At 35.1% G+C, this 17,420-nt stretch overlaps 1 protein-coding gene across 4 annotated transcripts in view; it reads right to left on the reverse strand.

The window, feature by feature from the left end:
• The window catches only part of NBAS (NBAS subunit of NRZ tethering complex), a 344,585-nt gene that overhangs the window by 168,764 nt on the left and 158,401 nt on the right, over positions 1-17,420 (reverse strand). For all 4 annotated transcript variants that reach the window (XM_061168818.1, XM_061168819.1, XM_061168817.1 and 1 more), the window contains 5 exons: positions 16,276-16,409; positions 10,695-10,757; positions 8,385-8,507; positions 3,717-3,819; positions 319-548 (listed from right to left, as the gene is read on the reverse strand). In XM_061168818.1, coding sequence (XP_061024801.1) covers positions 319-548; positions 3,717-3,819; positions 8,385-8,507; positions 10,695-10,757; positions 16,276-16,409 — 653 coding nt within the window. The remainder of the gene's footprint in view (positions 1-318; positions 549-3,716; positions 3,820-8,384; positions 8,508-10,694; positions 10,758-16,275; positions 16,410-17,420) is intronic.

Below are 17,420 nucleotides of genomic sequence, written 5' to 3' on the forward strand. Positions count from 1 at the left end.
AATTTTCCAGAACTTGAATTTGCTGGCTACCACTTGAATCTCTTCCAATAGAAGAAAAGTATAACCTTATAGATAATCATCTAGAATGACTGTGGGAAAGTGTGCTAGAGAAAAAGGGTCACAAGAAAGTTGATAAATACTTACGATGCAATTAAGTTTTCATGCTATATTCAAGCAATAAATAACGGTGTCCCATATAGTAGAGTCAATCTGTACTTGTGATAACATATTTTGTGAGGTAGAGAATAAAACCAACAATAAAGTTTGTATATTCTGACTTCCCTCCTCCCCCTTACGGAGAATACAGAGTTCCTCTACCTGGCCAGATCCATGCAGCTGTCAGTGAGGCTGGTAGAAGAATTGAAGTACTCTCTGCTGGCAGCCAAAACCAAGTCAATACTTTTTTCATAACTGACCCTGTACTGGGTTTTTCCTTTATGGGTTACACTAGTTGGTGGATTTATTGAACAAGCACTGCAGTGCATCATCTGCCCAGCCAGGTGGATATTTTCAAGGCGACTGGAACACAGAAGGCTCTCTGTAAATATCTGGGAAAAAGAAGAAACTGGAATTAGTGCTTAAAGAGGGAGGGCTCAGATCTTGACACAATGGAGGCTCTGATATCCAAGTGAAATAAATTTTAAAAAATACATCCATCCTACAGGTAGAGGTTGCACAATATTTATGAATGTACTAAATGACAATGAAGCACACTTTAAAATGGTTAGTATTACGTTATGTGAATGTCACCTCAATTAAAAAATCCCTCTTTTAGGAAGAAGAAGAAATAATTTAACCGAACAAACCAATGGTAAGCATAATATTTTAATGTGTTACAACAAATATTTGAGTAAAATATCTAAAGTTCATACTTATTAAAAACAGGATCCATTAGACATACTGTCCCACACTCTGCTTCAAGTATTTATAACATTTCAATTTTTTAAAAGAAAATCTTTGAATATGATACACATAATTAATGACTGTTTAAAGCATCTGAAGTCAGTCTCATAAACTAAACACCCAAGCTACAAATGTTCTACTTACACCTAGTCACTAGAATTACAATACACCATATAACATTTTTTTCTAATCTGCAATTTAAAAACTATTTAAATAAAACAAAAGCCACTGATGGAAGGCAGTTATGCAAATGTCATTGTATTTTACAAGGCAACTAATAGCATCAATTAACATAAAATTTATTCTATAATTGAGATTATCTACTTAATCCAAAAAAGTCCTATTAAACAGCTCCCTTTAAACCCACACTAATAGTGTCAATATATAAATAGCACAAGAACTTCCCCAAGAATGTTCTTTCCTATCATGCCACTGTTGGATGTGGATAACACAGAAAAAGAAGCAAGAGATAAAAAGTAGATTTCATGGAGAAGCAAGAGTTTCCTTATAATTAGGAAGGCTACCCAATTTTCATAGGACCCCCTTATTTTCACTTGTTTCTAGGCTTCTGGAGAAGACATTTTTAGACAGGCCTTTCCTAAAATGACTGATAAGGATAAAATTACTAATACCTACAAGAGATCTGCTATAAAATCCATATTGCGACAGAAAGCGAATTATCAGTGAGTAACCCTAATCGCTTATATGACAGGTGAAAATGGCTTGCTCCATGTGACCAAAATGACTTAGATGTAACAATTTCTCTATTCCTTTGGTTTATTCAGGTAAGCCATAAAGAGTCAATGCCCAATACTGAAAAATAAAATTCATTCACTCTAATACTTTAAAGTTTTTGCTGAAATGAACCATATAGATTTCTGCTCTACAGGCTGTATAGAAATCTTGCACCGTATCAAAATTATGCCAATGAGATTTAAAATTATTTTCCAATGACAGCAAAACCGAATACAGTGGCCACAGGTCAGTAAGACAATATAGCATAATTTAAACATCACTAAAATATTTCAAAATGTAAGTTTGCCAAATCTGTATTATCTTCTAGAATCGGTTCAGGGTAGTTATAATATGCTTTCAAATGTTTTCTCGAAGGAGAAAGACTAACGGCGCGAAGTCATTAAAATATCAAAGGCTAATACAAAGGTGTTAAAATATAACTGAAACAATTTAATACGTCAAGTTGTTATGATAGACTACACTACACAGGAGTGAGTTCAAGTGTAATATACTTCATGCTAATTTTTCAATCAGAATCAGAAAGTACCAGGAAATGATGCTACTCCCACTTAAAAACACTACTTCAAGCAGTGTTACTAATGACAGTAAGATTTTGGACCCCATGTGCATATAGATTATTTTCTCCTGAAACTGAATTTCAAGTTTTGCTTTATATACAAAGGTAAAGTTACTGGCAGCTGTACGTGGTCTGAGAGTGTAATCATCAATATAAACTTTACACTCATCAAGCACATAAAAACCTGAAGTTCAAATATAAAACCACTCATTTCTCAACAGTCTATATTAGCGCTCTTCTGTTAAAACTACCTTAAATTAAAATACCAACCAATTTCACAAAACAGAGACCTATTTTATAACTCTCATTTTATCAACGTGTTATGCTTCGTGATGTCAGAGCAGAGCAACACAAGAAATATTCTACACGATTCTGATCTGGCTTGTTTGATAGGCAATTCAAATGGGAACCCTCTTTTAAACTGTATCTCATTAAAGATGGGTTAGCTGGATCATTTTTCCATACAAAGCATGAGTAATTTGGTGGTAATACACATACCTTCCAAAATAAGGATTAAATTCTCCTAAATTACACTCCTAGTCAACTCACCATCCTTAAGTATCCTTTATGTTCCAGACACTATAATATGCCCTGGGGGAGCTGAGGATGAACATGATATGATAATGCCTACCTAGGAGCTAATGACCAAAGGGAAGAAACACACACAGAAACAAACAAGTCATTGCATTCAAAAGAAAGGCTGTAATAGAGACAAGTTATACCAAAGGACAAAGGAAGGCATCCTAGAGGGCATGATTAGTGAGCTGAATGCTAAAAGTTATCAGCAATTTTCAAATTTAAAAAAGAGGAATATATTCCAGGCAAAGGGAATAATGTGTACAAAGTCACAGAAACAGGAAACAGCATCGTGAGTGGAGGAATTCATGACAGATTTGGCACCGCTGGAGCACAGGGCACATGGCGGGGAGTGTCAGAGGTGAGAATGGACCAGGGTGGCTGGAATCCGCCGTGGCTTTCTATGCCAGGCTAAGAAATACGGTTACTTTCTAACTGTAGATATGGAACAAGCAGCGCATTTTAAGAAGGGGAGTGTCATGAAAAGGTCTGTTTTAGAAGAATACTCTCTTCCGTGTAAATGAGGAAGAGATATGGAAGTAGGGAAACAAGTTTGGAGGATTACAACAATTTAGCAGAGATGAAGAGAGGACAGATTTCAAAGACTTTTCTCAGGCACATGAAGCAAATTTTAGTGACCACCAAAACTATGGAAGAGAGGGGAGCCAAGTGCAATTCGGAGTTTTCCAGCTGAGAATTAACCCACTAAATAAATGGTGTTGCAATGAACAAAGAAGATAAGAAGTTATGTATGAAAGTGCTCAAACTCTAAAGCACCACTCAATTACCAGCTATTGAATATTATTCAATAATTCAATCCTATTACTTACAGTGAAGCTTATGGTCATCATCTTGTGTCCAATCAACAAAATGTAACAACCAAAATTACAAAATTAAAAGGAAATGTTTACATATGTAGAGTTACCTCATAGCAAGCATCAGAGTCTAGACAGGTGTAAACATTCTGCTGCATCGTTAACATGTCTTGCAGCAACATTCTCCAATGAGACTCACTGACAGGAGGCTGCCTGGGGGTAAAAAAGAAATTAATTCATGAAATTGCTCTCTTCAATTGGTCAAAAGTAAAAAAAATTGGTACCACTATTCTATATGCCACACAGCTCCCAGATGATCAAGAGAAATAGATCTCATTTGAATTTCCAGGAAAAAAACTTTGATTAAAGATAGAGGGAAAAGTTGGGCAGCGACGCATCAATGCCAGAGATGTTGCCAGAGCGGCCTCTGCCGTAGGCTGCCTAGACACAAAACTGATAATGGCAAAGGTAAACAAGCTATGAGTTTCTAAGGTAAAATAGAGCACACAGTAAAGTAAGATAAAACAGCTGTGATATAGCAGAAAAAGCACTTGGAGACAGGAGAATGAGTTTCAAATTCCATCTTCATCACTCTGCAGTCGCCAGCAGGGTATGTTCTTAACTTCAACCACACATGCAGACCCAGAAGGCAACAGGGGCCACACCTGGCATGAGTCTGGAGGCAGGAAGCACAGCTGGCCAGTGGGGCAGCCCCAGTGGTTCCTCTCAGTGGGACTCCTTGCGGCAGTCCACAGAGCCTGGGATAGAGCACTGCGGGGGTTCTCTCCCAACCAGGCGACAGCCCAGGTGCCAGCCCAGGTACGACAAGCCCTGTACGGTAGCTGCAGTTCCTATCTGGCTTAGGAAGAAGCTTCATTCCCCACAAAAGTCAGTACCTTTTTTTTTTTTTTTTTAACATCTTTATTGAAGTATAACTGCTTTACAATGGTGTGTTAGTTTCTGCTGTATAGCAAAGTGAATCAGCTATACATATACATATATCCCCATATCTCCTCCCTCTTGCGTCTCCCTCCTCCCACCCTCCCTATCCCACCCCTCTAGGTGGTCACAAAGCACCGAACTGATACCTTTTGTAACAATTCCATAGGCATAGTTTTCAGGGTCCCCTCAAGGATAAGCCAGTGACCACACATGGGAAAGCCAAAGCTTCAAGCCCCTACCAGGTTTTCTAGTTCATTTACACAGTTCCTCCAGGAGCAATTTACCAATCAGAGATGAAGTAGTGAGGCCTACACTATCTAGTTGATCAAATAACATTTCATGTTAGTATCCAGACTTACAGAGTTAGAGAATCAATGGTTCAGATTCTCTTGCAACAGGGGAAACGGTTTTGTTAACAATGTCACAGAGAGTCATATATTAGCTGTGTGACTATATTTAATATTCCTGAATTTCAGCTTTCTCACGTAAAGAGAATCTCAAAGAATGATATGGAAGGGATGAGATCAATTTTGAAAAAACACAGACAATGAAACAAGATTTTTCCTGAGTATAAAAACAAGCTCAGTTTCCTGTATGGATCTGAATAAATTTCTTAATTTCTTTGAGCTCCAGTTTCCTTTTTTGTATATTATGATAATTAACTTAAACTAGAATGTATGAAAAGACACTCCCCATATTTTTCTGGTACAAAGTAGTATTCAACAAGTGTGAATGAATGAATCCGGAAGTCACAAACACATCTGTTTGTTTTTCTGTAGTCACATACACAATCACTAATATTGTCTAGTAGGAGGGAGAATGTGCTGTAATTCTCTCTACCTCTCTCAAAAGTTCATCTTTGTTGAATATATGTGAGTTTGGAATCATCATTTATGTTTATTTTCTAGTCTTGAAGTTCTACATAATCATGAATCTCATTGTTTGAAAAGGGTAGGTTTGGTTTTGTTTTCTGTTTGTCAAATACCAACTGGGTGTTCCTTTTCCACGCATCATTTTCTTTCTTATGCATTAAAAACAGGGCAAATAGACTGTGTTTAATAGTATTGCTATGGCAAAATTATGCATTTGGGATCTTTCCTGCAAAAATTCTAGTCTTCAGGAATTTTTTTCACCTAAGATTTTTAATAACCATATGCTTCATTTGCTTATAGCATTTTCTATTTGCTACACAAAATGAACAATTATTTCTATCTGATATGTAATAAAGCTTAAGAGAATACATTTTTTTTTCCAGCATACAAATACACAAAACAAACTGATATATTTGCAAGTCTTCAAGGATAATCCCTGAAGTGCTTCCATTAGTTAGACTTCGGTATGTGGACTCTTTGGGTGGGCTTCAAAGAATTAAAGGACTCTTTCACATTTGGCTCGCAGGCAGAAAAGCAGCAAAATGTTTGAAAAAGTGAGCGTCCATCTTGCACCAGCTTCATAAAATCAGACCTGGGCACTGCCTAGCTGAATTCAAGTTCTCGCAGCCCAGCTGTTCTTCTAGAAGCCAGCAACACTGGGACAGATGGTATTAATGTTTTCTCACACATGGCTAGTCTTAAGTACAGGTTCTAATTAAAATAAATTATAAGACATTATTTCCAAAGGTCTTTTTAGAATACATGCAGTAAATAAGAACCAAGAGAAGAACCTGGAGGCACTATGCAAGAGGTGTGCAAATTGACAGGGAAATACCTGAATACAAACATGATGTATTAGTTACAGCTTTGGAATGGAGGTGTATTTTCCAGCGAGAAATAGTATCGCACTCAAGATAGTAAAACCTGATTTGTGACAGTCAGTGAAATCTGCCACCATTTAGAACATGCATAAGAAAATTCGATAGGTGCTGAAGGCCAAGCCATAGTAGCATATATGAAATAATTAAGATTCATTTCAAGTTGACTACCTTGAAAAAAGAGGCCGTACTCTCTTACATATTCACAGTAAGTAGAATGCCATAAGTAGAAATTAACTGCAAGGACTTTAGAAGTATTTGAGGGATTCAGTGGAAAGACAGCAGGCAATCTAGCAGCAACAGTGAGGCTTTCTTACTGAAGAGTAGGTTCTTGACTAGAGCCAACATGATGGGAAATATTGACCCATCGTTTATAGCTGTAAAGAAAGTTTAAGACTTAAATTGTCAAAACCTTCTAAATTATTCATTTAATAATTACTGAGAGAGGGCCAATGATATGTAAGGTTCCAAATTAGATGTTTGGTGACTGTAACACTTGCCTTAGATAAGCTTATGATTTTGAAGGGAACATAAGGCACATAAATCAATAACTATAGTAAACTGTTGAAAGAGACAGAGATAAAGAGAGAATTTTAAGACCTCCTATAAATCTACAATTATTTTAAGAATTACTATAAATCTATAATAATTAATACAGGATGGTTATTAGAGGAATGATAGACAAACAGATCAATGGATCAAAATAAAGAACCCCAAAATAGGCCCCCATAATATGGAAAACTGATATTCAACAAAGATGCAAATGTAATTCAGTACAGAAAGGACAGTCTTTTCAACAAATGATGCTGGAATATTCAGATATTAAAAAAAAATAATCTATACCTTGAACAATAAACAAAAATGAACTTTCAAAATGGGCCATGAAACTGATTATAAAATGTAAGACTAAAAATTTTACTAAAAATGGCAGGAGGAAATCTTTGTGCCAAAAGTTTCTTAACATGACATCAAAAGCACAAAGAACAAATTGATAAACTGGACCTCATCAAAATTTATAAAGTATGCCCTTCAAAAGACACAGGTACGAGATTGAAAAGATAGGGCATAGATAGGAGAAAATCTTTGCAAAGCATATATCTAATAAAGGACTTGTATCCTGAATATATAAGAAAACTCTCAAAATCAGTAAAGAATACAAAAACCCAATTTTTAAAATGATCTAAGAAGATACACTGATGTCAAATAATCACATAAAAAGATGCTCAACGTTATTACTCACTGGAGAAAGCAATTAAAACCAAAATTAGATACCATAACATACCTATTAAAATAACTAAACTTTAAAAGACTGACCATAGCAAGTACTGACAAGCACGTAGAGCAACTGGAACGCTCCTAAAAGACCGATTAAAAAATAAAATGGTACAAATGCTTTGGAAGACCGTTCGGCAGTTTTTTGAAAAGTTAACCATCCACCTACCATATGATCCTGCCATTCCACTCTTCTGGATTTATCCAGAAGCAATGAAAGCGCATGTCCATACAAAGGCTTGTACATGAATATTCATAGCAGCGATATTTGTAAAAGCCAAGACTCAAAATAAACCAAATGTCCACCAACAAGTGAAAAGATAAACAAAGTGCAGTAAATCCGTCAACGGAATACTAGTCAACAAACAAAATGGAATAAACTACTGATCCATGATACAACACGGATGAATCACAAAATAACTATGCTGAGTGAAAGAAGCCAAACAAACAAACAAAGTGCATACTGTTATGACTCCAGTTACATAAAATTCTAGGAAATGCAAAGCACGATATAGAAACAGAAAATAGATCAGTGATAGCCTGGGGAGGGGATGGGGGTGTAATGAGGAGAAGTAGAAGGAGGGAGGGGATTATAAATGAGCAAGAGAAAGCTTTTAGGGGTGATGGATACATTCCTTATTTTGACGAGGTGATGGCTTCATGGGTATATACATATATCAAAACTTATCATATTCTATACTTTAAATATGTGCAATTTATTGTTGGTCAATTATAACCTAACGTAGTCAGAAAAAGAAAAAAAGTAGTACTTTTTCTTAATCACATACAATTATCAATTAATTTTATTACTCACTTACGACCGGTGTGCCTGGTCAATCTAACCATCAGCTTGTGTGCCTCTTCTGAGCTAGACTGAGTATTTTTAACATATGAAATTGGTTTCTGAAGTCCATGTTTCTCCAAAATCTCTGACACACTGTTAAGTAAAAAGAAAAATGTTTAAATAACTCTTGCTACCAAACAAAAAAGCTCTAAGAATCTTAAACACATAAGTAGCACTTAAGTGTTAAAAGTATTTAAAAAAAAAGTAGCATAAAGAATGACCAAATTTTACACATTACATTAATTCTCAGCAAAAAAAAGCTAATAATTATATATCAAATCTTATTTCCCCTACTGACTTTTATTACAATATACTTGGGATAAGTTAACATTTTTTAAAAAGCCTGGCATATCCTTATCTCAAAATCTTTTTTTTACAATTTTCCTGTGCTCTAAGAGCATCAAGTCAGCAAAATAAGACAAATCTATAATTGCAATACCCAGCTTTAACTCTTAACAACCTTAGTGAGTATTCTGTTATAGGCAAGGCTGCTAGAAAAGCAATAAGCAAAGAATTTTAGGGTTGGAAAACCACAGAAACCCCATAAGGCTCAATCTCCCTCAAGAATCCATTCTATAAACAAACAAATAAGATTTCTGTTCTCATATGGATCTTCTTGAGATATCCTATTCCATAATTATCAGCATTGTATATACACCTTTTCTGTCTCACCAAATCTCACATTTATGAATTAACCACTACTAGGCTTAAAGAGAGGTCAGACAAAATTCAGTAACTCTTCAGAAAGATAAGTTCCATGGGTCACGTCACCTGACATTATATACACTAAAACATTTATCAACTATTAATGGCCATGAGGTGGAACTGGAAAAAAGAGTTCTCCTTTTAAAAGGTTAGTAAATTAAGGTGAACAGTGAAAGACCTGGGTATCATCCAGAAACCTAAAGGGTGTTACTGTTTCCTTGAGGTACTGAGAGCATAATTTGACTATCAAGACAACCCATGGTTACACCCAGGAACGTATGGTGAGATAAATGATGTGTATTATGAAATAATTTTCTATGAAATGCATTATGTTTATTATACTGTATTTCTTGAGAAAGCTCTTTTCAATTTCATTAGGGAAAAAAAGGAAACCATGCAGATTTGTAAGGAATGAATCCATACTGACTTAACCCATTAAGCTTTGTTCAACTATGCTCAATTTTTCAGGGAGGCTGGGGAGAAGAGAGGGCCATCGAATTAGTAGATTCCCAAATTCTTACACTTCACATATTACCACTATCAAGTGATGTTATTACCTATAATTTCTATAATTATATATTGGAAGAACAAAGTTTACTAGTCCTAAAATTTCATTTTTAATGCAAATATTTAAAAATTACACACAAGCACATTATATATACATATAAAAATGAACACTAATAAACAATATTAAACTTCCTGAATAGCAAATTAGAAATTTTCAGTCTCCAAAAGAGACAGTTTAATGCTTCATTTTCACAGTAAAGAATACTGCTAGAGTCACTAATATAATATAACCCAGATAGTCAATCAAATGTAGTATAACCCAAAAAGGAAAGTTAGGGTTATAATAAACATTGTTTGCTGATGGATGTAATAACTGCTGAAGGAACTAATATTTCTTATTTACCGACTATGTGTGAGGTACTTTAAATGCTTTATCTAGTATCAATTTCACATCTCATGAGGTAGATATTATAGCTAAGAAAACCCTAGGCTCAAAGATCACACAGCTAGTAAGTTACAACACCTAGATTTGAACACAGTTCTACTAGTCTTCAAAGTCCATGTTCTCATTACTGTAGCATTCTGCTAAAATAAGCTAGTATTATATTCATTATTAAGAAAATTCACTCCTAAGAGAGTCAAACAAATATTAGGTCAAACTGGAAATGATCACTAGGCATATATATTTTTTTTTTAATAAATTTATTTATTTATTTATTTATTTTTGGCTGTGTTGGGTCTTCGTTTCTGTGCGAGGGCTTTCTCTAGTTGCGGCGAGCGGGGGCCACTCTTCATCGCGGTGCGCGGGCCTCTCACTATCGCGGCCTCTCTTGTTGTGGAGCACAGTCTCCAGACGCGCAGGCTCAGTAGTTGTGGCTCACGGGCCTAGTTGCTCTGCAGCATGTGGGATCCTCCCAGACCAGGGCTCGAACCCGTGTCCCCTGCATTGGCAGGCAGATTCTCAACCACTGGGCCACCAGGGAAGCCCCACTAGGCATATTTAAGGTAACATTTCTTGGACAGACCTCCTTAATCAGCATAGAACCAAAAGATCGTCATTTTTCTCACCTGAGAATGTGTTCCAGTTGGTCTACCATGTCATGAAGAGCTGTGGTTACCTCTGTCTTCTGACTAAAGGATTAAGAGAAAAGAATTAAAATTAGGTTTTAGTAGTAACTTTTTACCTGAAATACTAAACTCACTTAAGTTTAAAAAAAAAAAAATGTGATGTTTCCCTTGTACTTAATATATGACAGTAACACCCTGTCCAGATAAAAGGTCAGTCTTATCTCCTATACTCATTCAGCATCTTTCATGACTCAAAAGAGATTAAGATAAAAAATACTGGAATATAACAATATTCTCTATTACAGATTAGTGAGATATGGGCAACTATTTTCCTAAGAACTTTTAGTTCAGTTCTGCTAAAAGCAAAAAAGAATTATAAATCAGTTGTAGTCTTTCTTTAAAGAAGTGGTAAACAATAAAGCCATCATTCATTTCTCTTCTTTTAACCAATAAAACAGATTAGGAACCATGGCCCTGCACGTTGGCTTTCTCCTAGTCCTATCTATTCCACCTGTGACTCCCCTAGGACTTTTCCATTAGGATTCTATATACTCAGGGGACTTCTCCCATGTCATCATTCACTCTGCCTCCACTGCAATATTTTAAAACGAAAGAGAAGTACATAGCCATCATACAGATAATTCCTACCGGGAGTGGAGATAACAAGCACTTTCCCTTTTTCCTTTCTCAGGAAAAATGTAGACGGGGGACTAGGAGAAACATTACCGTGAAAAAGATCATAAACTAATAACGCGGCTGATAGGGTAGACTTAGCACGGCACAACGCACGTACGAGTGCAAGGGATTTGGTAGAAAAGTTAAGCAACTGCTATAAAAGCCCTCTGCCACCCTCTGCAACTCTGTGTCCCAACCTTGGAGGGACGACTCTCAACTGAGAACCACTGTACCTGACACTCTCAGGTGCCTTCCAACCAATGATTCAACTGAATTCCAGCAAGATCTTAGGATTTAGTAAGAAAGCTAAACAAAAATCTTTATCTGGACTTAGAAAATTAAAAATGACCTAATTGAACACAAAAGTCTCACTCACTATTTTTAAAACTATCAATCTGTCCTGGTCTAAATCTATGTGGCAATTATTTCATGCAATTTACAAAGATTATACTATCTTTTTAAACCAAGTTTCAGGCCTTGGACTAGAGTGATAAATTAGGGTATATTCCACTTAAAGTCCTTCAAAAAAAAAAAAAAAGATCATTCATCGGAGATAACTTCAATTAACATACTCATTCAGAAACAATATTTTTTAAATTATCATTTTGTAACTCTACAATAAACATTTGTCACTGATTTTCAGAATACAGTGCTCTTCCTTTGTGAACTGACATTCACAAACATAATGACTAAAGATTTTTTTCAGCTAGATGAAATGTGCTGCCTAGGTAAGATGTACAAAAATTTAATTTCCTAAATAGTGAAAAAATACACAGTTAACCATTTGGCAAATAACAACCATTTAACCACTAAAAATAAATGACTGATCACTGGGAGAACGTGAATTGACAAAGTTGGTACGAGGAGCAAAGAGAACCAGAGTAAGTATTTTGAAGGCCTATATTTTAATACTAGGCTAATTTATAATTGCAAATTATTTAGAAAATTATAATTATGAAATACAATCATTAAGAAATAAATGGAACAACAAAAGAGTACCATGCTATTTTTTATGTTTACCAAAAAAAAATCTGTTAGATCAGAAACCATTAATCTGAAGCCAAAAAAAGCTTTCAGCCACGCATACACAAAAGAGGCATTTCTTAACCTACACATTCTTTGAAAACAAATATACTCATCCTCTCATTATAATGTCTACATAAAAAATGTTCTTTTAATATCATCATTCAATTGATATCATGACTATCTCCTCATGGTAGGCAAATTACTATTTAAAAGTTAATAGATAAGCTCTAATTGATATTTATGCTTATTTGATCTTACTGAAGAACTAAGTCTAATATATTTATTATTAAAAATTGCACATGTCAGTTGGAAGTCAATGATTTTACCTAGATGATTCAAGGACAACCAAGGGGCATCAAGTGGGCAGAGGGACCATCAAATTACCCACCTAGACCATTTAAGGAAGAAATTCCCCACCACTTCTGCTTTCTGAAGTGCTTGTTAAGAAGAGGATTCTGCATCTCTTGTCACCCTCTGGGAAGAGCACCTTGACTACTGATACTCTGACATCCACTGGGCTGAGGTTTTTAAATGATGAGTAATGACAGTTTGCTAAAAAACTGTTAATACAATCCATGTTACCAGCACTTTGTTGCCTACTGAAGGCCCACGGTTCCCAGAGGCACACTTGCTGCTCTTCACTAAGGATGGGAGGGAGCTTGTGGTCATATCTGTACAGGTTTGGGTAATAAATAGATGCTGTGATTATAACTTTTCCTACATGAAGATTCCCTAAACCTGGACTGAGGAAGGGAAGTATTAACCAGTAGTACAGTCTCCATTTAGCTTTACCAGTAACAAGGCTAACTGCTTTCTTTCTTGGGGGTCAGTACTTAGACCCTTAATGAGAAGAGATGAATAATCAGGATCTACAAACCACCCAACATTTCTGTAACATAATACACAGAATCTAAGATTACCTTACCCCCCCAAAATCAAAACTGAAGCAAGATTGACAATCTAGCTGCTCACATATAAGGCAATTTCCCAAGGACTCCTATAATGAAAAGCCTTCAGCTTGCCACAAGGCATCCAATCAACTTTTAGTATCTTAGATATAAATTAATGGCCAAGAATCACTAGACATGGAGGAAAGGTTCTCACAGTAAAAACAGAGATGCAAACAAACAGAATATGAAAAATCAGAGATCACGGTGGGGTAAGGGTTAATGCAGGGTGTAGAAGTGAATTTATGCATCTGTGAAACAAGAGCAGGATATTATTTTGTTTGAAAGTGAATGAGAAAAAGTTCTTGGAATTTAAATAAGAAAGCCAAAATAAATTTTAAATTCAAAATACGGATTAGAAGATAAAACTATAGAAATCTCCCAGACCACTTAACAAAAGATCAAAACATGGGGAAAAGAACAAAAAGGGCAGTAGATAAATTTAAAATGTGCAAAAAAAGAGAAAAAAGAAGGACATGCAAATAAACTTATCAAGGAAACTTAACAGGAAAAAAATATAAGAAAATTTCCCAACAGTTTGAAGGACATGAGTTTCCAGGTTGAAATACATGACTTAAATGAACAATGATAAATTTAGACTCAGAATAAAACACATCCTTATGATATTTCAGAACATTAGAAATGAAGGGAAGGTACTGAAGTATTCCAAAAAGGGGAGGAAAAAGCCATATAATGGCCTTGGACTTCTCAACAACACTGAAAGGAGAAGACAAGAGTGATGCCTTCGAAACTCACAAGGAAAAGGATCAGAAACCTAGAATTCCATACACAGCCAAGCCTTCCATCAAGTGTAAGGATGCAATTATGATATTTTTTTGACATGTGATAGTCTTAAAATAAAAATGCCTCCAAGCAACATTTGACAGGAAGCTATTCAAGATTATGTTCCATCAAAATGAGGGAATAAGTAAAGAAAGGGAAAGATAATAAGCCCAGAAATGCAATATGCAACACAAGAGAGACGCAAACAAAAGTCCAAGGATGAACGCTGTACAGCAGAGTAGAGAACAATTCATATCAAAGGAAGAGAAAAGACAATTCTAAGAAAGATGTTTCAAAAGTAAGAGGGAGAGAGAGAGAGACACAGAGTGAAAAGAGAAAGGAGAGATTACTAGATATTTTTGACCTTGAAAAGGAATTTTACACTTCCGTCAGAAGAGTGAGGGAGGTAAATGGAAACAAAAAACAATGACAAAAAAGGAAATTATTCAATCCACGAAAAGCAAAAAGTTGCATAAAAAGGAAATATAATCATACCTAGCTCTGTGTAAACAGTATATACATAATCATAATGATAGAAATACCACTTTGACTACACTGAAAAAATGGTTAAGAGAAGTAGGTATGGGGGAAGGGTAGGCGTCAATGAAAGGAAGTCAATAATCATCTAAAATTGTAAAATCAATAAATAGCAACGTGAGCATAATATTTTAAAGGAGGCAGGCAAAGTCAAGAAGAAAATCATGATCTATAATGAGTGTTTACTTTTAGAAGGCAGGTATCAAAGGATGGGGAAGGAGAGCAACCAATAGTTTTTTATCAATTACAAGTCTTCCTGTACCCTGATTTTAACTAGTACATACATTATTTATTTTATGGTTAAAAATTAGAAGGGGATCACGTTCTCTTGGACTTCACGATTTTAGAATAGCACCTCCTCATCCCCACCAATTTGTTTTTCTCCATGTCACTGACTTTTCAAAGTGAAAAGACAATATGACCTGTAGAATATCTCACAGTCTGTATTTATCTGGTTTTTTTCTTCATGGTGTTATTTAACTTGTTCTCTTATTCCCTACATTGACTGTAAACTAGAAGTTTGGCTTAAAGGATTGATTAGATTCAGGGTAAGTAATTTTACTTCATACTGCTTCTCACCAGGAGGCACATATGGCTAGGCTGCCTGATTGTAAGTGATGCCATATTTGATAACTTGATCAAAGGTGATGGCAGTCAGACTTAGATTTTATAATGGTAAATTTCCCCCTTTGAAATTACAAAAAATATTTGCTAAAGGTAATACTTTGGTACCATGCAAATATCCCTTCCCCATCAATTTTTCACCTGATTTCAATTCTATTAATGACTACGTGAAACAATTATTCCACATTGGCTTGCAAAATCAAGTGACTTCTATCATTCATTTCACACAAAAAATAAAAATTTCCTTGGAAGAAAAGAGAGAGAGAAAAGAAGAAAGAGAGAGGAGAAGAAGAAAACAAAGCATGAGGAAGACTTCTTGTCTAAACACCTGATTTTGCAAATGAGGAAACTGATGACCATAGAAGTTACATGACTCAGCTGTAGTCACAAAGGCTTAGAAACAGGCCCACCGATTTTTCATTCAGTGCTTTTCCATGTGCTGTTATTAACTTCTCCAGATATGAAATTTATAATATGTACTATGTGTTAAAAGAGTGATTAAAGGAATGATTGTTATGTGACTTCCAAAGAGAAAATATAAATCTGATTTGCATACCACTAAATGAGGTATGTATATCCATACATTATTACTTAGAAGTTTTACTCTGGGCAAGGGCCAAGAACAAAGAATTCATAGAAAAAATACAACTAGCCCGTAAATAAGGAAAAAGCTTAATTAGAAACACAATTTAAAACAAAGAGATATCACCGTCTATCCAGTTAAGAGAGTACCTTTTGTTGTGGTAGTAGTGATATTCTTGCTTGCTTTTTAATGGATAATTATCAAGGTTAACAAAATTATAGTGACGTCCTATATACTGTTAGAAAAACAAGTGTCTATCTCGAGGCAACAGGTTTGCACATGATCTCATTTTCTTCTTTATATTCCCAAAATTCTCTATAATGAACATTCAGAGAAGCAACATCTTCATTTTAACTGTTAGAGTAAAAAGACACAACCATAACAAAGGCACACTGTGGGTTCTTACCCATATCCTCTTTGCGGCAGACATTCTAATACGTCATAGCAAAGAGCGAGCTGGTCATTTCTTTCACAGCTATAGATGCATTCTAGTGCTACTGCCATCAGTTGGTCCTGATCAGGAATAATTTTTTGCTGCAACTAGAGAAATAAAACATGTTGTGCTAAATGTCAATAGATTTACATTCCATTTTGCCATATCCCAGTACCACTGTCAATAGAATATTAAATAGTGCAATTAATCAGCTGCAGAAACAAATCTTGGTTATTTCTTTAGCTTACAGACTTTTGGGGTCTTTAATTATTCTAAATGAAATTGCATTTTAATTACAGAATCAGCAAGAAAAGAAAATTTGTACCCATAAGCTTTGCATCTGCTGAAAACAGATTCTTCAATTCATGACCCATTCAAGATAAAGTAGATAGAAGAAACACAGTGAACTAAAAAGCCAATTTATTAAAAACAACGTTTCTAACCTTAACACCAAATTTTATGTGTTTCAATCACAAAAATATATAAAATTCCTTAACTAACATTCAGAGATGTTCAAACCTACTATTTTTCAGTATGCTTTATGTATTAGTCATTTAACACAACAGTATTAACATTCTATTCGAAAGAAGTCACATTGTAATGCAGTAATATTCATATCCCAAAATACACTCCATATTTCTGATGCAGAAAAATGGCTATTGGGGGTCACTTTCCCATTGTAAACCACAGAGACCCATTCTTAAAGTATTTTCTGGGATATAAAAATAACAGATTTGTGCCTTGTTTTTCTCATCTATAAAACTGGAATATTAACATCTTCTTAATAGTATTGTTGTGAGGATTAAATAAATTAATACATGTAGAATGCTTATGTTATTACCACCACGAAACCAAAAATGGAAGTTTGAAACTATTTTCTTAGAGCCCTTTACAATAACAAAATAAGCTTAAGATGATTTCCATAATAACCATCTACTACTTTTCAACATTTTAGTAGAAACTCACAAAACAGAGAGAAAAGTGATGAAGAGAAGCTGCCAAACAAAGGCATTTTCTCAGTAGAAAAACCACATCAATGGACGAGAAGAAGAAATGGATGGAAAGAGGAAAGCTTAATAAGGTTATCAGGGAAGTAAAGTTTTCTAAAGTACTTGGGT

The sequence above is a fragment of the Eubalaena glacialis genome, chromosome 14 (assembly GCF_028564815.1).
Source record: "Eubalaena glacialis isolate mEubGla1 chromosome 14, mEubGla1.1.hap2.+ XY, whole genome shotgun sequence".
Lineage (NCBI taxonomy): Eukaryota > Metazoa > Chordata > Mammalia > Artiodactyla > Balaenidae > Eubalaena > Eubalaena glacialis.